We start from the raw sequence: 24,621 nt of genomic DNA on the forward strand, positions 1-24,621 counted from the left end.
TGATTAGGAAAAAAAAAAAAAAACCCAAACTTTTATAAAGTTCCTTTTTGTTAAGAAGTGCAATTCCACCCATGAGACGCGGCTGGGTCCCTCTTTCATTCACACCAGTGCTGCTGGTAGGAACCTCTTCTAGAAGAGCACTTGTTGCAGGGGTCGGGGGGGGGAGCCCTATTTGGTACAACAAAAGAGTGCATCTCACCACATTAAAAATACACATTCCTGGCAAATTTATATCCCTAGAAGGAACTAGGTCCTTGATACAATGCCCTGGGATTTCGTGCCCCTTCCTCCCAGCCCCCAGGTGACATGCAGCTTGGGTAGCCCAATGGACACAGGGCAGGTGGGTGGAGGTCAATGCCTTACAACTCCAGCCCTGAACTGCAGCATCAGTATGAAAGGAAAAGGTACAGTGTGTAAGCACCTGTCACATTTACCACCATCGAGTGTCTGCTGTGACTCAGTCCATGGTTTTACACACACCCAGTCATGTCCAAAGCTAAGCACCCTTTCTTCCTACTAAGAAGGGCCTGTGCCAATAAAATCCTGAATCTCCTTTTAATAGATGCAAGGGCTGAAAGGGCACTGGCTGTTACTAATACAGCACCTGTTTACATATTTGTTCTCTCTTTAATTCTCACCTGTACAATCACCTACAAGCTGCCTCTTCTGAAATAGCAGTTAGGATATAACATGCAGAAAATACCCAAATCTAGTGCCAACAAGGCCTCGCCCTCTTCCTCTAGTCACTCAGGCCCTGGTGGGGTATACCTGTTGCCCGTCTGCCCACCACAAGCCCGGGCCAAGGAAAGGCTACTGTCAATGCAGAATCTAATGTTTCTACCCCATGCACAGTCCCCTTGGTGGGGAAAACTCAATGGGAATCTGCCTCCGGGGCGACTGGGTGATAAGTGCAGAACCGGCCGTTGGGGAGCAGGGGGAAAAGGTGAGCCAGGAGGAGCACAGCTCCCGGTCCACGGTGACAAAGAGCTGCACATGAATGGCCATCATTTTGTATTAGTTTATTGCTCAAAACAAATGAATCTTTTTTTTCCCCTTTGGAAGAGAGAGCAGTGTTAGATCCTTCAGAGCCAGGATAAAAGCGGAGGATTGCAATTAGGGCATGAGTCACCAGCAAGCCTCAGAAAACTCCAGTGGGATGCTTCCAAAAGGCCAGTGCTGTACGGGGGGCGAGACGCTTCAGGGAGCAGGAGGCTCCGAGGGGAGAGCTTTTAAAGCAGCAGCAGAAGCCTGGGATGTGGAAGATCTCTTTCTGTCTACTCTCCTATTCCTGATGGGAGCAGTCGGGCAAAGCAGACTGCTCTTGACTCTGCTCTATAGGCCGTTCACATGACAGCAAATTGCTAGGTTTCCTTCGTGTCCCTATTAGGAAAGCAAACATACCACAAAGTACACCCTTTCTCACTAACCCCCTGCAGTGGACCTTCAAAAGACCTGAAGGACTGAAAAGGTCATAGAAAATACATGGTGCTTCTAGGTAATTTCTGATTCCTTGAAGTCAGTCAGTCTCACAAGTAGCAATATGCCTTCAGGTTAAGGAGCCCAAGCAGCGTGTGAAGGACATGGCGTATCTGTGGGTCCCCCTGTAAGTCTCTTGGTGACCAAGGCCTTTGCCTCCCACAATGGGCCAGACAGAGGAGTAGTGGTGGCCTCTTTCGTCTAATTTGCACCTGGCACCACTCTGACCCTCCCTGCTCCAGCTGCATAAAAAATAACTTCGCGGGATCCCTCTTCTGCTCTTCCTGGGGTCTCCTGAGGCACAGTGGCCTCACAACTACTGGAGCAGGTGTCTGTTCCTTTCCTTATCCCCAACCTCCCCTTCCTTGCAGCCCTTCTTACTGCCCTGGACAGAGGTGGCTGTGTATTTTTCTTCATATTCATTCTTAAGGCTAAGGTGGCAAGATAAGGTGCTCAGTGGAGAGCCAAATTCTAGATTCCAGGGCCGCCATTTCAGCGCTCTCACAGAAAACAAATACAAAAGAAATGGAAAAGGGGCAGAGAAGCCAAAAAAAAAAAAAAAAAAAAAAAAAGCATTTGGGCTCGATAAGAAGTTATATACTCCAAGTTTGGATTTCAAATGTAGTCTAAACCCCTGAAAATAGGGGGTGGGGTAGGGTCGTAAAAGCCACAAATTAGCCTTCAGCACAGGTCTGTGTTGTCTGTCAGCCCGGTAGAGGGTGGCGCTCAGCAGCGCTCTGAGCACACGCCTCCAACGCGGAAGCTGGCTCTCAGGCGGGCAGGCACGCTCTTACCGAAGATAAAGAACTCTGCATGCCATCACCCCTTCCTCACCACAACCCCGCGAAACAAAAGCTATAAACACACACAAGTCAGAGGATCTATAAACCAGTGGGAGAAAAATAATTAGATGAAGGTTAACCATTAAAAAGCTGCAGTTGGGAAAACACACACTCGATTGTTACATCAGAAAGTGCCGTGGGAAGAAGAGCCGTGTGCTGGTAAACATGTCCGCGCTCAGAACTTGACATGCAGAAAAGAGAGAGCGCCAAGTCCCACCTGAGATTAGAGAGGACTGGTTTTTAGTGTAACACACTTTGTTTTAACATCTCACTGTCCTCTTCTTGCCCCAATTGCTCCTAGAACGTCCCTCTGTCACTCCCCTCCCGGGCCAGCCTAGTCCATCTCCATCGACATGAGCCTGCGGCGCTCGCGCCGTGTCTCCTGAACCTCCTTCTTACAACACCAGTGGGAGCTGCAGTACCCGATGAGACAGGACAGGAGTCCGATGACCGTGGACAGACCGACGCCGATCAGCAAGGGATACTTGAAGGCGTTCAGCACTGGGAGGGAGAGATCAAAGGGGAAGCCGGTCAGTGCTGCGAGGGAGGCTGCTTTGGGGGCACCCTCACCTCCCTTCCCCACTGGAGCAGGATCTCCCCGAGAGATAAGGTCTCATTCCTCCTGCATCTAGCACCTAGCACACGACTGGAGACAGGAGAAGCTCAGCCTTATCTGTCACAAAAATGAGCAAATGTCTTCCCACCCAGCTCTGTGGGGAGAATAAAAACCATAAAGAAGATTTCACTCGATGCCTTTGAATGTCAACTTGCTTTTTAGGGTTTTGGCAAAAGATTGATTTTTAAAAGTCAGTATAAGGGCATCGCACATTCAGCAGCAGATGCATCCTTAAAAAAACTGCATAAATCAATCCTATGCATCAAATAACTGAAGTGTACTAAGGGAGCTATTTTAAGTAACACTATAGTAAATTATCTAGCAAAGTGAATAATTACTCCCTTGTTTGTTAAATCTGGGTTTTTATATGGAGTTACTTCAAGCAAGGAATTCCTAAGATACAAAATATGGTACAGATGACTTAAGTGTTAGAAATGCACAAACACCATTTAGATTCCACCCTTGAAATCCCACCTTCCCTTCCCATAAGTACCCATGCTCCTTGGGTGGACGCTGCCACTGGGCCAGGTGCCTTATGTTTGCTAAGGTTTAATTTTCAAAATAGTCCCATAAGACTATTAGCTCATTTTACGGAGAAAATGGATCAGAAAGGCTAAGTAGTCTGTGGAAGAGCAAGGGCTCTAATTTCCATCTGACCAATCACTAGGTTTCTACTCAAAAGCTTTCTACTCATCCTTGGAGGCCCCTGGACTTTAATTCTCTTTATGGAGTTATTTCAACTAACATGTACTTTCTGAAATTTTCCACAAAGGAGACATGTTTGTTGTAAACCAAGGAACAACTGTCCCCATTCTGGGATGCTCAGGGAACAAAGCTCTGACTGTCTAGTTAGGTCGACTCTGGTGTTTGTTGTGGTCCGGTGAGGCTGGGAGCTCATCCTCTCATCTTGGGGCTCTGTGAAGTACCCGCTCTGTGCCAGTGACTCCAGGAGGAGTCTCTCTCTCTCTCTCTCTTTTTTTTTTTTTTTTTTTTTGATGCGGAGTATTGCACTGTCGCCTGGGCTGGAGTGCAATGGTGCGATCTCCGCTCACTGCAACTTCCGCCTCCTGGGTTCAAGCAATTCTCCTGCTTCAGCCTCCTGAGTAGCTGGGATTATAGGCGCCCACCACCACACCAAGGCTAATTTTTTTTTTTTTTTTTTTGTATTTTTAGTAGAGATGGGGTTTCACTATGTGGGCCAGGCTGGTCTCAAACTCCTGACCTCATGATCTGCCCGCCTCAGCCTCCCAGAGTACCGGAGTGACAGGCGTGAGCCACTGCGCCCAGCCGTGAGTCTCTCTTCTTTAAGAAGCAAAACCAGTGGTAGTGAGAGTAGCAGATCCCTAAGCTACAGCTCCCCTATCGACCTGAACCCTCTCTCTCAAGGCTGCTCTCTGCCTGTGCCTGGCAGAATCCATGCCAACCCTCGGACACAATAAAGCGAGTTTCTATAAATGTATGGAAGAGGCAACGCCTTGAAAATTTTTCTAGTAAGTCTTGAAAATCATTTCTCAATGGTGCCACCAGCACATAATAGCACAGCTGGGGAAACAGCAAGGGCTGCTGGGGTTCCTTCTGGGTGCAGACTCAGGCCAGGTCTAGAAAGAAAGCAGGACGTGCTACGGCACATTCCTCAAACTGTGGCCACCTGGGTTCTGTCAGCTACAGCCTGGCACAGAAAGAAGACATTCCCAAACACTGAGAAATTTGGGTGACATTCTTACCATCCATTTTCACAGTTATAAAAACGGGCTTGGAGTGGATCTCTGCCTCCTTCTGCCAGGAACCTGTTGGTGACTTCACCCATGGAGTCACGGAACAGTAGTAGTTGCCAAAGTCCTGGTCCTCGGAGCCATGCACTTGCAGCAAGAATTCCAGCACACTCACGCGCTCCAGGCTGAGGTCGCTCTTCCAGTCCCTCCGGGAGGTGGTCACGATGCCCTTCCGATCCAGGGAAGACAGGAGCACAGGAGCCTTGTCCAGGCCAAAGGAGTGCACCGCAAACCAGGACACATCAAAGGCCATGTCATCTGTGGATTACCAAACCAAAACCCTGGGGTCAATGCAATGGGCAGAAGTCACATGTATGGCCACCATCCATGTATGCGGCCCTTACTATGTACGGCAAGCACAACACTACATGCCTTCGGTCTCACTGAATCCTCACAGCAGCCCTATGAGGAAGGCACTATCATACTTTTATTCTGTCATTATTGCCAGACTATATACCTGCTCAAGGTCATGTAGCCAGCAGGTAGCAGAGTATGCAGCTTAACCCAGGGAGTACAGCTCCAGAGCCCAGCTTCTTAACCACTGCACTGCTGCCACCCAGACTCAGGGGCCACAGGAAGAAGAGTCAGGGTCAAAAACTGTCTCCCACAGAGAACACTGATCCGAAAACTGGTATGCGGGGACACTGCAGGCTCTGTCTCCCAAAGAAAGCCAGCTCCTTTGACATTTCAGGCAGAAGAACCCAAGACTGGAAGGACACTAAAGTCATATGGAACAAAATGTACATAAAATGAATTGCACCAAATTTAGAGCTGTAAACAGTTTAGGTTTTATTGTACACTATGGTTTTTCTTTCCTTGCAGAAGTGCTTAAGTTCAAAACAAGAGGAAAAAAAAATGTCAAGCTGAGAAAATGGAACACAGTTTAACAGTCCCAGAGAGTAATGCTGAATCGTAAAGTACTCTGCAAAATTAAGGTTCTAACAGCCTCAAATAAATTAATATGGGCATAAGAGAAAGAAGACTTTGGCACAAGTGATAATTCTCATGGAATGTGAAAACAGAGCACACATCATAAGCCCTTGACCTCTTCCCTTGACTGGTACCAACCATTATCAGCTGTGTCGGCTCTGAGCTTCATCCAGCAACAAAAGACAACAGCCACAACACTGTTTTCTCTTAAATTCACTTGAGAAAGGATTTTATATAAATGTCAAATAACAATTTTTGCCAAACAAGAGATAACATTTATTCATTTAGTAAAAACACACTTATAGCCTCAAAAAGCACATTATAAGGCAAATAAATTATGTTCAGATGCTTACATATTTAAAAAGTAAGCAGAACTAAAGGCAAGAATTTCTATGAAATTATCCAAATGATAATTCCTTTTTAGCTCACTCTAAACATGTAATATCTTCTCTTTTTCTCCCATTGACCCACTGTGGCACTTGAGCATAACTTTTTTTGTTGTTGTTCCCAGTATCTCTCCAAGGAAACCAGCTCTCTGGGGGCAGAGGGAGTGCCATAAACAGCCTGAGGCTCTCACAGTGCCAAGGGCAGAGTGGACACCCGCATCACTCTCTTGTCTTCAATGAAAACTCTTAACTCAGTGCTGCTGTCACCTGCAGGTGCTGGGTGGTTGCTGAAGGCAAAAAGCCAAACCAGGTTCCCAGACTTTAAGCCCTGGTCCCCACTGTGCCTTACGGTATGGGAGCCAGGCTCCAGGGCCAGGCTGCCTGGGCTAGCATCCCAGCACCAGCACTAATGAACCATGTGACCTGGGTGAGTTCCCCAAGTTCACTGAGACTTACTTTCCTCATCTGCAAAATGAGAATGACAGCACCCCGGGTCAAATTAGCTACATTTATTAAAATGCTTAGAACAGCACCTGGAACACACTAAGTGCTCAATAAAAGTTGGTCACCATGAACATTATCTCCACAGTACAACACACACGCTCCTACACACAGGCCTGCTAAGGGGAAGGGCATTACCGGCTGCAGCAAATGCTGTTGGTGGCCGGTCCACACCAGCTGGCAGGCTGAGCCTCTGGCTGCTGCAGGTGCTGGCTGTTAAAACTCACACACCCGTACCCTTTCCTCTCCAGAGGCCGGGCTTAGGCTGACAGAAGCCACCACCTGGAGGTTCTGAAACACTCTCACTCCTTGGCCACTCAGCCTATGGACAATGACTGACTTGTGAAGGGACAGAAAAGCCCAGTCCCCTTCCCTCTGGTGGGCCTACTCTGCAGTACACTCATGCTCCAGAGCTCCCCGTGGGGAGGTGGACTTGCTCCGAATTCATGCCTCGACCTCGGCCTTCTTCTCCAGCTCTATCTCAAGTCCCTGCCTCCCTCAGTGTTCTCCTGAGAGCACTCCCTCAATCCACCACTCACATGCTTGTCTGTCTTTGCTTGGGGAGAACCTGACCTAAGATACCGCCTCAGAAGGGCCACAGTCCGCTGTCCCCACCCCGGCTCGGCACAGAGCACCTTGGGCCACAAATCACTTATGCAACGTGTCCTTCACAAAAGAGCATTCCCTCACAGCCCACAGCAACGTGTCCTTCACAAAAGAGCATTCCCTCACAGCCCACAGCATGTGTGAGGAAAAACTCAATTACAACTTGTGTTTAATAATTCAGAATCTTCCACCCACACAGTCCAAAAGTGCAAAGTTCTGCAAAATTGTGATCTGAAAGATAACAGCTACCTATAGCTTTTGCAATTAATTACATTGGAGGAAAAGACTTTTACATTAAGGGCACAACTAGTGACCTATTAATTTACTGAGAAAGAACATTTAAAGGATTTATTTTTGTATGTATCATAAATGAGCTTTAAGGGCAAACATGGTATTACGTTTTTCCAACTTTTGAAAAGGATTTTCCTCCCTTTTCCCTGGTAGTCTCTTCTACTTTTAGCTCCATTTTCTCTTCTGAATCCTGCTTTCTGTCCTCAATCTTCCCCATCTCAGGTACAGGAGTGGCTTCTCATTCCTCTTCCCCGGTGAATGGAGCTGACCAACTCCATGGATATAGATGGGATTGTTTCTTTTCCTTTTCTAACATCTCCCACAAACTCTCCTTCTGTTTCCTACCTCTAAAGATCAACCACGTTCAGCTTCCCTACTAGAGCCAATTTTGGTATCAGTCAACTAGTCCAGGGGTCAGTAAACTGCAGCCTGCAGGCCAAGTCCAGCCCACCACCTGTTTTTGTAAATAAAGTTTCACTGAACACAGCTATGCCCATTTGCTTATACTATTATCTACAGCTTCTTTCACACTACAATGACAGTGTTGAATAGTTGCCACAGAGGCCATCTGGCCCACAGGGCCAAAATATTTTCTACCCAGGTCCTTTACAGAAAATATGTGCTGACCTGAACATTCAACTGGGAGTCCTGCAGAAGCCAGATGTCCACCTGGATGGTGGCGGCATCCAGGTCTCTGCTTCTAGATGCTAGTGTTACCCAGTCCCCTGCTCAGGGGCTCACTGGATTCACTGCAGGCCACCACCCTTTGCTTAGAGCTTGCCCCTTCACACAGAATGGAAAGCTAATTTTAGTTTCTTCCCCAGGGCCACACTTCCAGCAGTCTCCACATAGAAACTTGTGACCTTTGTAGAGTTTGGCCTTTTCAAGGTGCAGATTTCTGCCGGCAGCCATGGCTCTACTTATGATGGGGTGGGTCAATACAGAGTGCTGAGGGTCAAAACATGCAGGAGAAAAGGGAAGCCCATAGGGAATTAGGTTCTTCATGAGTTCTTTAGGAAAAGGCAGAGGTGGGTACAGTCCTGCTCAGTAACAGAGATCCCTGAGTGCATTTAATGTTCTTTCAAGCCTTAAGGGTGGAAGAGTAAGAGAGGGACATCAACTGGTCACTAAGCAGAAAAGGAGTAAGACTGATGCATCCCACAACTCTTAGGCATCCTGTCAACAATGCTAATATTTTCTGCAAAGAAAAGATGTATAATGATTTCCTAAGAATTCTAACTACAATAGCACCCTCTGGTCACCAGCTACTCCTCTGCTCTCTATGTCTTCATAGCGTTAATTGCTGTGATATTATAGAGCACTTTATTTCTTGCCCATGTCCTCATCTAGGTTGCCATGCTCCATGAGGACAGACTTTGGGCATTTTGTTCACTCCTCTATTCCCAGTATCTAGAGCAGCACCTGTATACCAAAGGAACTCAATAAATATCTGAATGAATAAATGAATGAAAGACACAAGAGGAGGAGCCAGACTCTGCCAGTGGGTTTCGAATCAGCTTGAAACAGGCCTGGAAGTGACCCACTAACTGTCTTGACAGCTCAGATTCAAATGTCTGGATGCATTCCCACAGCATCTAGCAGATAGATGCATTCACTCAACAAGTATTTATTAAACACTTCATGAGTACAAAGTACTGAGCCAGGCAGTTAGGGGATAAATAGATAATCCTACCCCTAACCTACATCTGTGTAACACAGTGCGGATGATAAGAGAAACATTTACAGAAAGCAACATGGTGAAGGGGTGAGGATGAGTGAGGTACCTGGATCCAGTGCTGCTCCCTCGACAGTGATGATACAGAACAATTTGATCAGATCTCCCCGGATGACTGACGGTGTGTCCGAATGCACAGAAGCATTAAATATAGGACCTGGAAAAAAAGTCATGCCAGCCTCATTATTCTCTTTCATGCTTTTGTCAAATTCCATTCTTTGCACTCTAAGGGGCATCAAAATGTGGTTCTCTTCCCTGGGAACTGGTCTAGAAACTCACAAAATAGGTGTTCCAAGGTTGCCTCTCTTCTATTCAGAGAGACATGGGCATTAGGTACATCCAAGTGAGCTTCATCTTAAGATTACAACCAAAATAGAACTCTTCTGAAAGAATTACTTTTGCTCTGGCTTTTCTTTCTGATGGCCACAGTGACCTCATTTGAAAGCTACCCTCCACCCTGGAACAGCCTGGGCTGCTTCTAGTTCAACATAGTTCACTTCTAGGCCAGGGTGGCTCAGGGATCAGAGGAACAGGGACTGAAGCAAGAATGCTTTTGGTCCCAGTGGAGTGAGTGGCCTCACTACACTGTGCTAGGTGCTGGGGAAAGGGGCCTTGTTACCAAGAGGCTGAAATCTGGTAAGGAGACAGACATGCCAACAATGATGTTTCTATGAGGTATGGTGGGAGAACTCAAGGCACAGCTCCAGCCTGCCAGGGAAATGCCGTTTTCCTTTTTTTTTTTTTTTTTTTTTTTTTTTGAGATAGAGTCTTGCTCTGTCACCCAGGCTGGAATGCAGTAGTGTGATCTTGGCTCACTGCAACCTCCACTGCAACCTCCACTTCCTGGGTTCAAGTGATTCTCCTGCTTCAGCCTCCTGGGTAGCTGGGATTACAGGCATATGCCATTACGCCCTGTGGATTTTTGTATTTTTAGTAGACACAGGGTTTCACCATGTTGGCCAGCCTCGTCTCGAACCCCTGACCTCAAGTGATCTGCCCACCTCCCAAAGTGCTGAGATTACAGGTGGATATGCCTTTAAAAGACTACTCAGGTTGGGGAGGCTGTTTGTTGTAGGAGAGCTGGAAGTATATGGAAACTTTCAGTATTTTTTGCTCAAAAGCTGGGAACCTAAAACTGCTCTAAAAAATAAAGTCTGGGCCAGATGTAGTAACTCATGCCTGTAATCCCAGCTCTTTGGGAGGTCGAGGCAGGTAGGTCACTTCAGCCCATGTGTTCAAGACTAGCTTGGGGAACATGGCAAAATCCCATCTCTACAAAAAATACAAAAATTAGCTGAGCATGGTGGTGCACACCTGTAGTCCCAGCTACTCAGGAGACTGAGGTAGGAAGAGGATTGCTTGAGCCTGGGAAGTTGAGGCTACAGTGAGTCAAGACCGTGCCACTGCACTTCAGCCTGGGTGATAGAGCAAAATCCTGCCTCAAATAAATAAATTAATTAATTAAATTAAAATAAAGTCTGGTAAACAAAAACAAATCCAAAAAACCCTACCCAAACTGGATTTATCTTACATGCCTCCCTGAGAACGCTGTAGGCAGAATTATTATTTTTAACTCACTATGAATTCCTCTTAGGTGAGAACATTCCATAGCTTTCAGCTTAGCTAATCCTAAGAGTTCAATGTTTACTTTATCCCAACTCCTAAAATCTAGGAACAGGCAAACCTAAAAGAAATTCACAGAACATCAATGCTATGGGACTCCCCTTGGGTCTCCTGGGAAGCAACGATTGAAGGCCCTAGGTGCTGACTGTAAAACTCATTAGAAGTTAAGAATATAAGTAATACCACTTCTTGTTCAGATTGCCAGAAAGAAACAAGTATCTTAAAGCACCTTTTCTAAACGTGCAGAAGAAATGGCCATGACAGAGGGAGTAACATGATGAAAGGGCTATATTTTCATTTTGACATGATGACTAGTAAGATGAATTCATCAGATTGCTTTCCTAACCAAGTATATAAATACTTTGTGCTTTCCTGGGAGAAAGGTGAAGGATGGTTACAGAATATTGAACCCTAGGGGGCTTAGGCAGCTCTGGGTGGGGAACTGCTGAGAGTTCTGATTATTCAGGGAATAGCAGGGGCGTATGTAACTCTAAGGGGATAAAGAACTGACAGAATGGCTGTTCCAGGAAATGGGGAAAGGGATGAAAGCAAAGACAAGGAAGCCTGACCTATTTCTGGACATCATCCCCTTCAATTAACTCAGCTCTAAGCTCTGGCTCCCTCAGGCCTTATACCCTGGACTTGCTCTGCCTGGAGTGGTGAGGTGGGGCAGGATTAAGCCAAACTGCCCAGAGTTGGCTCTGTGTGGTGACTGGGGACACTTATGCCATAGGCGGCCATCTGTCAGTGAGTACAGGTTAGCAGCAACCATGGTGAGCAAGGGGGGGTGTGTCATATTTTGCTCAGATTAGAAATGTCACGGTAATACACAGAACTACACTGAGGGGCTTTTCTAGTGTTCAGGCCCCTCCTAAGAGAACATAAAATGACAAAACATTAAGAAATTCTCATGGATTTATCTATTTAATTTGAAGCAGCAAAGAAGACTTACTTAATTCAAATAAATTTCACTTTTTCTTTATGTTTCCAAAGAAAACCCAAATACCTCCTAGGTCACGTTATAGTTCTCACTTCCCCTACTGGACGTGGGAATCAACGGAGCATTTGTGCTGCAGCTCACAAGGCAGACAAGGACTGGGGAAAAGGCCTGCATTGTGGTGAGCTATTCACAGGAGTGGATTTCCTCCTAATGAAATCAGCAGCTCACTGTTAATATGGGTCATTATCCCAGGCTTAGAAATATTTTCATTATGGTCAATTTCTGTGGTAATGCTGTTTTTGTGAGGGGATTTGTCTGGTTTACTTCACAGATGACAGGGTATGGTACAGAGAGTTTAAATGAACAACCAGAGTCACTAGGGGTCCCCCAATTCCTAGTCTGCAGAGAGTACAGGAACTACTTAACTTTTAAATACAAACATTGACATAAACCGTGTTCCAACCTTGGCCTCTAAAAAAAGCTGTTACTGGTCCTTTTTTTAACGAAAGCAAAAGTTACAGACCATCTGCATGTCCATCAATAGGGTAATGGCTAAGCAAATTCAAGTATGTAAAGTCATTAAAGGTGGTACTAATATTTACCTAGAACTGGTTACAATATGGAAAGTGCTGATCTTATAACACTAAAGGGAGAAAAGCAGGTCCTAAAATTGTATGTACAGCTTGATCTCAAAGTCATGAAGAAAACATACAAGAAAAACATTCTAGGAAGATGAACAACACAAATTAACAGTCTCTGGTAGGAGGATGGATGAGTCTCTTTTCCTTCTTTCTACATTACTATATTTTCAAATTTTCTATATATATTACGAAGAAAAAAATTTATTCTTCTTCTTTTAAAAGGCCAAAGCCTACACTATCATATTTAAATACCATTTTCCTCTTGACACTTTGAATCAGTAAAAGCTAGCACTCAGTAGGGCTCCTTGGTTTTCAATACCAAAAAGCAGACGCCCTGAAATCAGGGGACAGGGAGGTGAACATTGAAGAACCCCTTTGTTGCGTGTCTTAAGGTATGTCACTGATTTTTAGGAAGCAAAGGCTGTTCAGTTTCAAATCAATGTTTACTGGTTGTTATTCAGGGCTGCAGTATTGTGCTGGGTGGTGAATTTGATGGCAGCTTCTTCTAATTAAAATGTGAACTGGCCATGACAACTCTGTGGATTAAATAAAATAAAAACCTTAGGCAATCTATTCAACCTGGAAGCTACAGTGGTTTTATCTGTTATGCTGAGATTTAAAGAATTGAGGAATAGATTCAACATCCATTCCTCACCCAGAAATAGATACAAAAGACTCTGTGTCTCCCCTATTCCACATAAGAGTTTAAAAGAAAGATCAAATAACAAATGTAAAACAAGATGGAACAGATTCCTACAGACAGCAAAACAAATACACAAGTAAAGGACAAAAACCACATAATCATCTCATCTCAATAGACACGAAAAAGAATCTGACCACATTCAACACCTTTCCATGACAAAAATACTCAACAAACTAGGAATGAAAAAAAAACTAAGAATGGAAGGAAACACACTAGGAGTGGAAGGAAACTTCCTCATTCTGATAAAGGGCATCTATGAAAATCTCACAGTGAACATGATACTTAAAGGTGAATGAGACTGAACACTTTCCCCCTATGATCAGAAACAAGACAAGAATGTCCACTTGTGCTACTTCTATTCAACACTGTATTGGAGGTTCTGGCTGGGCAATTACTTGAGAAAAAGAAATAGAAGATATTCAGTTTGGAAGGGAGAAGTAAAACTAGTTCTAGTCACAGATGACATAATCTTGTATTTTAAAAATTGTAACAAGTCCCCAAACTTTAGAATTAATTAGAATTAATAAACAAGTTCAGCAAGGTCACAGGATTCAAGATCAATATACAAAAGCCAGTTGTACTTCTATAAAACTGCAATGAATAAACAAGCAGAAAAGTAAATTAAGAAAGCAATTCTATTTACAATAGCATCAAAAAGAATAAAATACTTAGGATAAATTTTACAAAAGAAACATGATTTGTACACTGAAAACTACAAAACACTATGGAAAAAAATTTAATACCTAAATAAATGGAAAGATATCCCATGTTTATCAACTGAAAAACAATATTGTTAAATGGCAATGCTTTCCAAATTGATCTACAGATTTAACACAATCCCCATCAAAGTCCCAGATGCCTGGACTGTAGAAATTAACAGGCTGATCCTAAAAGTCACATGGAAGTGCAAGGTATCCAAAACAGCCAAAACAATCTTGAAAAAGAACAAAATTGGAAGTCTCCAACTTCTTGATTTCAAAACTAACTACAAAGCTACAGTAATCAAACAATGTGATACTGGTATAAGAACAGAAATCTAGATCACTGAAATAGAATTGACAGTCTAGAAATAAACCTTACATTTATGATTAAATGATTTTTGACAAGGGTACGAAAACAAATCAATGGGAGAAATAATACACTTTTCAATAAATGGTGCCAGGACAACTGGCTATCTCCTTGCAAAATAATAAAAGTTGGATCCCTTCCTCTTAACCACATACAAAAATTAACATGAATCATAGCCTAAAATGTAAGAGCTAAAACTATAAACTCTTGGAAGACAACATAGGTGTTAATCCTCACAGCCTTAGATTAGGCAGTGATTTCTTAGACATAGCAAAAACACAAGCAGCAAAAGGAGAAAAAAAAAAAAAAAAAAAAAAGGCAGAGGAACTGGACTTCATCAAAATTTAAAAATTTGGTGTTTCAAGAGACATCATTAAGAAAGTGAAAGACAACACACAGAATGGGAGAAGATATTTTCAAATAATAATGTTTATGGCAGCACTATTCATAATAACCAAAAAGTACAAATAGTCTAAACATCCATCAACAGATGAATGGATAAACAAATGTGGCATATCCATACAGTGAAATATTATTCAGCCATAGAAAGGAATGAAGTACTGATACCTGCTACAACATGAATGGACCTTGAAAACATTATGCTAAGTGAAAAAAAAGCAAGTCATGAAAGTCCACATGTAATATGATTCAATTCATATGAAATACCCAGAAGAGGCAAATCTACAGAGACAGAAAGTAAATTAGTGGTTGCCAGGGGCAGGGGCATGGGGGCATGGGAATGATTACTAACGAGAGCAGAGTTTCTTTTTGAGGTGATGAAAATGTTCTGGAATTAGATAGTGGTGATGGTTGCACAACTCTGTGACTATACTAGAAACCACTAAACTGTACACTTTATATAGTGAATTTTATGGTATGTGAGTTCTATCTCAATAAAGCTGCTATTAAAAACAAACAGATACACAATAAAAGAAGCCTATGCTTTCTCTGCTCTTTCTAAATCTAAGGGCTTAAATCAATATTTACCCTTTAATTTAAAGGTCAAGAGATGTTAGAAGATTATTTCACTATATACCATAAAAGGTTATAATAATACAAAATAATATTAATAGAAAACAAACTTTATTAGAGTCTAGCTTATCTTTAATATAAATACTAATTATTTAATTCAATAAATGTCTTGCATTCATTATACTGATTCAATTGATACCTGAATTTTTACAGAGGAGTATCAATATATACATTCACAAATTTCTAACTAAAACCCAGGAACCCAGGGCAGAGTTAGTGAAAACATTTAGTCTTAAACTCACAAATGATAATCCTTTGCATTGATATTCTAATAAGATTGGGGTTGAAATACTTTCAAATCATCTTCCTACTGAAACACACACATACACAGACAAAGGATGTTAAAAATCTTCCACTTTTGGCAAGTCATTTAACACCTTGGGAGGCTCGATTCCCTCCTCTCTTTCTTTATACTCCACCATGTTCCCTAAAGTATCTGAAGTAGCTGAGCTTCAGTTCATTTTCTTAAAATGAAAGCAGAAATGAAAACATACATTCATCCAAAAACTTGTACATGAATGTCCACAGCAGCGTTATTTATAATAGCCAAGAACTGGAAACACCCAAATGTCCATCAACTGATGAATGGATAAACAAAATGTGGCATATGCACACAATTGAATCTTATTCCGTCATAAAAATGAACAAAGCACTGATACATGCTACAATGTGGATGACCCTTGAAAACATTTTGCTCCAAAAAAGAAGCCAGATACAAAGGCCACATATTATATTCCATTTATGTGAAATGTCCATAATAGGCAAAATGTCTAGAGACAGAAGGTAGATCATGGTTGTTGCAGAATGGGAGGTGGGAAATGGAGTGTGAATGGAGGGTATTGGCTAAGGTGTCCAGGTTTCTTTCGGGGTCAAGAAAATGTTCTAAAACTGGTTGTGGTGATGATCACACAACTTTGTGAATATACGAAAAGCCACTGAATTATGCACTTTAAACGGGTAATTGTATGGCATATGAATTGCATCTTAACAAAGCTGTTTTTAAAAATGAGGGCATCTGATCAAAACCCTAGGGTCTCTTCTAGCTCCATCTATGATTCCACAGGACTCCCTGCTCACCTGAGGTTTGGAAGTCTATCTCAATAGGATTGGAGAGACTGGTTGCTGCTTCTCGCCAAAGGCTGCCTCTGACAGGAGACCAGGCTGTCACCATGCAGCGGTACAGCCCTGCGTCTGAGACCTGAGTCTGGTACATTCGATAGCGGAACTCATCCTCCTGCACTTTTTCTAAAACAACGCCATCCACCCGTGATGCGTCTGTCCAGTTCTCCAGCTTCACCACAGAATCCTGGTCCAGAGAGATGATGTACTTCGTTTCATTGGGACTGGAGAGGTCGCCGACAGGCTTCTCAGCCGTGATGAGAACAGAGTAGCGTGGCGACTTAATATTCTTGGAAGATACTTTGCAAGTCATCTCAAATGTATTTCCTGCAGCAAAGAAAGGCTTTGGCTGCCTCGCCTTCACCACAAGCACGGAATCTGGAATGAAGGACCAGAAGGATGTGATTTCCAACAAGATCAGTTAAAATAAAAATGCAACTAAAAGCAAAATAACCAAGAAATAGAAATTTATTTGCAAATTTCCACACAAAAGCACCTATGAAAATCGGGAAACTCAGAAAGAAAATCATGTGTATCTATAAGCAGGCTAAAACCACCCCATTGGAAGTAACAGTCTGAAATTAATCAGTGGGTGTCAGGAGAGAGGAAATTATGGTGAGAACCAGTTTTAAGGATTTTTAAGTCCTTAAGAAGTTTCACCAGGAAGAGTTTGGGAACCCACTATTGATGCTCCAAAAGATGCAAGGCAGAGGGCACTTCTAGCAAGGTGGGAAAGACGTGGTTGAACACAACACCATGACCTCCAAGCCAGGCTCCTGGCCATACAATTTGCCTCTCCTCCCCAGGGGTCTGCTAAATGCAGGGAAAGTGTCCCTAGCTAAGCCAGCCCGCAGGCAGGAATACAGCAAGGGAGAAATGAGTTCTCTCTGTTTAATCATATGATAGTGACATTACAGATTTATTGCTAAAATGACTGTAGCGTTTATATTTGCAGATCTAATAATTTCCACTTGGTTTACACTTTAATTTCAGAAACGCTATTTAAACATTTTGAGAGGTGTCTATGGCTACGCTAACTTTAGGTTTAAGCGGATTACTCCTTGCGTCTCTGTCAAAACAACAATGCCTACGCACGTACACATTAGAATTCATCTATTATAGTAGCACAATGTCAGGCACTTGGAAGGTGCTTAAATATTTGTTCACTAGATGAATAAACGAATTAGACACATTCTTTTTATCCTTTAATAAGATGATGAATCCTATAATCCGTCCACTTACAAGATGAGATTTTTACGTTAGATTTTTTGGAACACTTGTTCTACCAAACCGATTAGCAGAACATATATATTATGAACTCTCTCCAGAACCACTGACTGCTGAGCTTCTACTGAGCCACCACATTCTTTCTTGATTTTCCTGTGAGTTCGGTCATTCATTCACCAATTTAAACATGTATTTATTGAGAGCCTTCCATACTGCAGGTACTGGAAACATAACGGTGAATAAATAAATACAAAAATCCCTCCCTTTATATGCTAGTGAAGGAAGACAAATGAAATACACAAGTAAAATATATGGTATGGTTAGATGGTGATAAATGTTTAAGAGATAATAAGCAACCAAGGAAGAGAAAAAGCGTGGATTTGTATATGGAAGGAAGGTGTGTGTGCCGCAACTGTCAATAGAGAGATCAGGGACATCCTCCCTGAGGAGGCAACATTTTAAAAAGAACCTGAGCTGGGTGTAGTGGCTCACGCCTATAATCTCAGTGATTAGAGAGGCTGAGGCGAGAGGATTGCGTGAGGTCAGGAGTTTGAGATCAACCTGGGACAACATAGCAAGACCTCGTGTCTCTAAAAATAAAATTAAATAATTAGCCAGGTACAGAGCATGTGCCTATAGTCCCAGCTACTTGGGAGGCTTGAGCCCAGGAGTTTGAGGCAACAATGAGTTCTGATGGTGCCACTGTACTCCAGCCTGGGTGAGAGAGCCTGGGTGAGAGAGCAGGCCCAAGATTCTAAAAAAATAAAATTAAAATTAAAAAGGACCTGAAGGAGGTGAGGGAGCAAGTCCTATCTATCTTGGGAAGAGCATTCTAGGCTGATGGAACAGCAGGCAGAAAGCTACAAGCCAGGAGCACACCTGGTATATTTGAGGAGCCTGGAAGGGCAGAGTGGTTGGAATGAGTGAGTGCTGGGGAGGGTGCTAGATGAGCAGAAGGTAATGGGACCAGTTGAGTTGGTACAGAACACCTAAGACCACTTAGAGGATTCTGGGTTTTGCTCTGAGTGAAGCTTTGAAGATTCAGAGCGGAGGAGTTTCAGGACCTGACTTATATTTAATAGGATTGTTCTGCTGCCGTGTGCTAGGGCAGAGCAAGGAGACGAGCTGGGAGGCCAGGGATGTAATCCAGGCAAGGGTGGCGCCGTAAACGGCAGAGTGTGAAAAGTAGCCAGATTCTAAGTCAATTTTAAGAACAAGGAGTCCAGGATGAAGGTTTTGGGCTGAGCCACTAGAACAATGGTGCTGGAGGAGGCTGGGAGAAGAGAGCTGGCAGATGCGATGGGAAGTGTCCTTTTGAAGAGTCCTTTTGAGATGCCTGTTAGTCAAATAGTGTCAAGAACGCAATGTAATATTGAGTCTGGAGTTCTGGAAAGAGGTCCGGGGTAGACATGTAAATCTGCAGTCACTGGTGTCTAGGTGGTATTTAAATTTATGAGATTAGAGACATCACCAAGAGGTGAGGTTAAATAGAAAAGAAGTCCAAGTCCAAGGACTATGTCCAAAGACTATGTCCTGAGGTAGTCTAATGTTCTAGGGTTCAAAAAATGAATAGAAACCAGCAAAGGAGGCTGAGAAATAGCTAATAAAGTTGGAAGAACGCCCTGAGAAGGCAGTGTCCCACAAGCCAAGGGAAAAACCAAAGGATTCCCAGGAGGAGGGAATCACTTGTGTTAAATTCTGCTAAGTCAAATAAAATAACTGACAATAGGATTTTCCAATATGATGATTACGGGCCACCTTACCACAAGCAGCTGAGGGGAAAGCCTGATTCGAGTAGATACCAGAGAGAATGGAAGGAGAAAAACTAGACACACTGAGTATGTATACATCAAATATTATTGTTATAAAAGGAAAAAGTAATAAGTAGACAAATGGGTGTCGGCAATAGAAAGATGGATGAAGAAGCAAGATCAAGATGAGCATAAAAATGGTGGGGGCCTGGCACAGTGGGTCATGCCTGTAATCCTAGCACTTTGGGAGGCCAAGGCAGGAGGATCATTTGAGGCCAGGAGTTCAAGACCAGCCTGGACAACACACTGAGACCCTGTCTCTACCCCCACCCCCCAAAAAAATAGACAGGCATGATAGTAAAGGCCTGTAGTGCCTCTAGTTCCAACCACTCGGGAGGCTGAGGTGGGAGGATAACTTTAACCTACCTAGGAGGCTGAAGCTACAGTAAGCCATGATCATGACACTGCAAGTCAGCCTGGGTAACAGAGCAAGACCCTGTCTCAAAAATAATAATAATAATAATTAGCTGTATGTGGTGGTGAGCACCCGTAGTCCCAGCTGCTCAGGAGGCTAAGGTGGGAGGATCACTGGAGCCCAGGAGGTCAAGACTGCAGTGAGCTACAATCACACCACTGCACTCCAGCCTGGGCAACAGAGTGAGACTCTGTCCCTAAAAACAAAACAAAACTAAAACAACAAAAAATACCACAACCCTCACTCCCTACCCCCTCTTAAAAACCCAAGGAAACCTGGATCTAACAGCACATTGACAGACCAATGGGAAAGGTCCAGAAGGGAGAGAATTACTGAAGACGTAAGAGAGAGTAGCCATGGTCTAAGTAGTGAGAGCGGCTGGCCTCTGCCAGGTCATATGCCGGGTGACCTGGTCTCAGCCCTGGGGCAGCATGAATGAGTATTCTCCTGATTATTTCTACTTTTAGGAGAACAGGAAGCAGGGCCAACAGCTGAGAAAGAAGCTGTGGGAGGAGGTTTGCAGAGACAGAAGGTTGTGTGCAGTAATCACTTAGGAGAGTGGGAAGATAAACAGACTAAGGAAATGCAGAATAATTCTCAGGCAGTGCTGAGAGCCCACTTGTCACAAGTGACCACTACTTTAAAGGGAGACTAGTCAACATGTGTGATTGTTTCTCTTCAACTACATTAGCTCTGTGGGCATGGGTAGGGAGGCTGCAGAAAGCTGCCTTTGAACTAGGTTGTGGTTTGGCCAGAGTCTAATGCAAACTGAGAAAGGAAGGGAGCTAGGGGTATATGCAAGGGAGTGATTAAGACTGACTGGGAATTTAGGCTAGGTAACAGTAGGTGACCACATAACTTACCCCTACCTCCCAGCCTTAGCTCTGAGAATGAAAGAAGGTGCTGTCATAATGTGCACCAGTCCAGGTGTACGCTGGACTACAAATGGGCACCCTAGTGAGAGAGATGTGAAGACCCAATGGGAATGAAGGACGATGTCAGGTGGTAGGATTAACAGATTGTTGGCCCCAGTAGGATTCGGGGATTGTTGCTAGAGTACTAGAGGGAGCGGTGTAGAAAGACAGGAGATATGTTTAGAGAACAGGATGCTTGAAATTGAGACTGTGGAGGGGTTTCAGTTATCAGAAGGGAGACGGTCTAATGTAGCATATAAGCACGGGAGTGTAGGACCAAAATAGGATAGAGGACATGATGACTAGAGAGAGGAGGACAAGCAACTGAGAATGACAGGATTAACTGTATTACAGTTCACTACCTTGGCTGCACATGAAAATCACTATAGGAGCATTTAAAAATTCCAGAGCCCAGAACGCGTATACTTCAGACCAACTAAAATAGAATTTCTGGTGGGACCCGCCCGATCTCGTCTGATCTTGGAAGCTAAGCAGGGTCGGGCCTGGTTAGTATTTGGATGGGAGAATTTCTGGTGGGACAAAGCACCAGCATTTTTTTTTTAAGTTCCTAGGGTGCTTCCAACTGCGACCCGGTGCTCTACACAGATACTGAAGTTAGCAAGATGGGAGCAGTGTCAGAGTGGCCATGAAACAAACGCTAACATCTTCAAAAAACGAATGAAGGATCTAGGAGGCAACAGGCAATAGTAACGAGAAGAGGTGGTATGCTGTGATGATGACATGAGATTCGAAGCTAGATATTTTTAGGAGTGAGCAAAAACAGCCTGGAAGCTGCAGGGAGGATCAAGGAGGGCACCTGCCCCACCTCTAGGCCCAGTTATGAGAAGTGTGGGAAGAAAATGGGCACCACTTAGGTGGGCTCTGGGGGAAACTGTCCTCAGAGAGGTAACTGTTTCTCCAGGGGAAAGAGTGTCCTCAGAGTCATCAGGTTTAACACAAGAAAGAGAAAAGGAACATTCAGAGGTAAAGTTCAGGAAACAAGAGACTTGGCTGATGATAGTGAGTTGGAGAGGGACCTCTCTGGGGCTTAGGGATAGAGGAGGGGTGATAGTGAGTCCAAAGAGGTATAGCAGGTCGCATGGCGATCAATGTCCAGGACATACATTCCTAGTGTAAGTGATAACCTGCAGAGGGTGACTGTGCATCTGAAAACACACAGAGGCATGACTTAAGCAAAGACAAAACAAAAATGAATAACAAGAAAAAAGTTCCTACCTTCTAATGCCCAAAATATGTTAACGGGCTTGGAGAAGACATCCTTGCTTTTCACCCAGCTGTTGTTCCGCTGTTTGGTCCAGGCAGACACGACACAGTAATAATTGCCTCTGTCTTCCTCTGTAGTCCTTTGGATCCGGAAATTGAACGTGTCTGTATGTTCCTTAGAAAAAATAAAGTCTCCATCCTGGGCCCGCTGCTTGCTCCTCTCTCCGTATTTCAGCGTCCAGTCCCCATCCATGACTGCAAGCAGCTCGCTGGTCACCACATCGTCGCTGCGCCGGTTCATCCTGTAGTACCACGAAACCGTGAATCGGACATTCGCCTCCCCACTCTTCGTGTCCGCCACCCGGCATGCCAGTTCTGTGGGGTCATCTGCAAACCCGGGGACTTTGGAAGCATTCAGGTACACCTGGTAGTCTGGTTCTGAACAAGAGAGACAGAAAGGCCAGGATAGGAAAATAATTAGAGCAACGTAGCAAGAATTAGCAAAAGGAATGAGACAAGGACTGCTCTTGTTTGGACAATTAAAGGCTTCTCCTGCCAGACTACAGAGACAGAAATCAGTCATTGCATTGGATAGGATCCTATAACAGTGTTTTTGCAAAACCTGTAAAACACCACCTCTCATACCTCCTACCCCAAGAAAACCTCCCATGGGCTTCTATGTCCTCGGCCAAAGTCTTGATCTTTCCATGGTGCTGGGGTCTGCTGTCAGTTTCCCCAAGAGGTTAAGGTCTTCTGAGAAGAATCTCTTAAGAAGGTCAGTGTTCACCCCCTACCAAGATTGCTCTGGAATGCCAAGCAAGACCACGGACCTCCAACGCCCCCACTGGAGCAGTATTGGAAAACCCCACCCAACACTAGGCCCATCAGTCTCACAGTGGCTCAGCTTCCCATCATCCTTGACCATGCCCCAAATGCAAGGCCCTCAGGTCATCATTCCCCCTACATATTCCTGTCCTCATTTTACTGTTCCTCTGCCTTTTTCTGCGGAATCTGTGTTCAGTGGTCAATAAGCACTCCCATCTCAAACTCTCCCACAGACATTCTTGCTACTGCCACATGTAACTCACCTGCATCACTGTGAATCTGGCCCTAGCGGGCACCCTACGACCCTGCAGGGAAGGGTGGGAGGGAAGCTAGCATTCTCCTAGCAATCCCTTTCCTCTGACACAGTCCTGTTTTCACTGGGAGAAAAACCCCTCCCTCCTCTGGGTTCATTGCATCAATTTAATCCATCTGCACCTCCATGGTTCTGTCCTCCTTGGCCCCAAGGCTTCCTCCACACCTGCCAAGGAGCTGGTGTTGGAATCCTCTTGTGGTTTCCTCTCCTTTCCCCCAGCTCCTCTACACCTGATTACTTGAGGTTCTCCAGTCTCCACACAGTCTCACGCCACTCTGATGACCTGTTCGGGATGCTCTACAAACTTCCACTTATTCTTCAATGTCACCTGGGTCCCCAGAAGGGATGTCCTCTGTGCTCCCATAAGCCATCTATGCACCCTTGGATGCCAGTTAGCCCACTCCACAATGACTCTTTGCTTACAGTCTCATCCTCAAGCTCCAAATACACTGCTTTTTATGCAGTAGGCACTCAATAAATGTTTACTGCCTTAATGTTCAGGCTTTTAGAAAAGGCTACATTTTTCTTTTTCTTTTTTTTTTTTCTGGACAGAGTCTCACTGTGTCTCCTACGTGGAGTGCAGTGGCGCCATCTCAGCTCACTGCAACTGCCTCCCAGGTTCAAGCATTTCTCATGCCTCAGCCAACCAAATAGCTGGGAATTCAGGCACACACCACCACACCCAGCTCATTTTAAATTTTTTTAGTAGAGACAGGGTTTTGCCATGTTGGACAGGCTGGTCTCAAACTCCTGGCCTCAAGTGATCTACCCACCTCAGCCTCCCAAAGTGCTGGGGTTACAGGAACGAGCCACCGCGCCCGGCCTATAAAGGCTACACGTTTTTCTTCCATAGCACTTTGCCTTCTGGGAGAAAAATAACACTACCTAAACAGAACGTTCCATTTATCAACACTATGTTTATCTGCATCATCTTGATCAAAGTTTAGTTTTATTTAACATTGTTTTCATTTATGACATACCGATTACAGGCTGCTGAGGTCAAGGAACTTTTCTTGTGATTTACACTTCTAATGGAATTTATAACGTCATGATTTCTCCAAGAATGATTCAGTGGGCCAGGAAATGGAAAGAACTCAAAATCCTAAATCCTCAAATGTCATATTTGCAAGTATTTAATTGCCTGCACCCATCCATGGGAGCACATTGTACTGTGATGTGGACACCGTAGAGAATCCACAGGCTGTGGGACTGCCAGGGCTAGAGAGGAATCCAGCGGCCATCCTGACTGCTCAATTTATAGGCTCGTGTGCTGTCACACTGCTAGGGGACATCCTGCTCCTGGGCATGGTGCTAAAACACCACACCACACCACACATCACCCTAGCAAAAACTGACCGAAGGACACACACCACCCAGCTGTGTTTATACCATCATATGCAAAAGATAAGGAATGCTCAAATGACTCCACAACTAAACTTTCATGTCGAATTCTGGATGCAGCAATGTGGGTGCAGAGCAGGACAACTAAGTCCATCTCATGTGGAAAGGGCAGATTTGCACCAGCTATGCACAGAGCAAGACTGCCCCAGAACACTGAACATCAACTATCTGCAGGCAGCAGCCAGCAGTGGCTGTTACATGGAGCCTCAA

The 24,621-nt window shown here is 44.2% G+C and overlaps 1 protein-coding gene across 1 annotated transcript in view; it reads right to left on the reverse strand.

Moving 5' to 3' along the window:
• Positions 1-998: 998 nt before the first annotated feature.
• The window catches only part of PTGFRN (prostaglandin F2 receptor inhibitor), a 76,469-nt gene continuing 52,846 nt past the window's right edge, over positions 999-24,621 (reverse strand). Inside the window, exons 5-9 of the mRNA XM_007977424.3 lie at positions 21,885-22,310; positions 16,240-16,659; positions 9,205-9,312; positions 4,659-4,964; positions 999-2,819 (exon numbers count right to left, since the gene is read on the reverse strand). Of these exons, the coding sequence (XP_007975615.1) occupies positions 2,653-2,819; positions 4,659-4,964; positions 9,205-9,312; positions 16,240-16,659; positions 21,885-22,310 (1,427 nt within the window). The 3' untranslated portion in view covers positions 999-2,652. The remainder of the gene's footprint in view (positions 2,820-4,658; positions 4,965-9,204; positions 9,313-16,239; positions 16,660-21,884; positions 22,311-24,621) is intronic.

The sequence above is a fragment of the Chlorocebus sabaeus genome, chromosome 20 (assembly GCF_047675955.1).
Source record: "Chlorocebus sabaeus isolate Y175 chromosome 20, mChlSab1.0.hap1, whole genome shotgun sequence".
Classification (NCBI taxonomy): domain Eukaryota; kingdom Metazoa; phylum Chordata; class Mammalia; order Primates; family Cercopithecidae; genus Chlorocebus; species Chlorocebus sabaeus.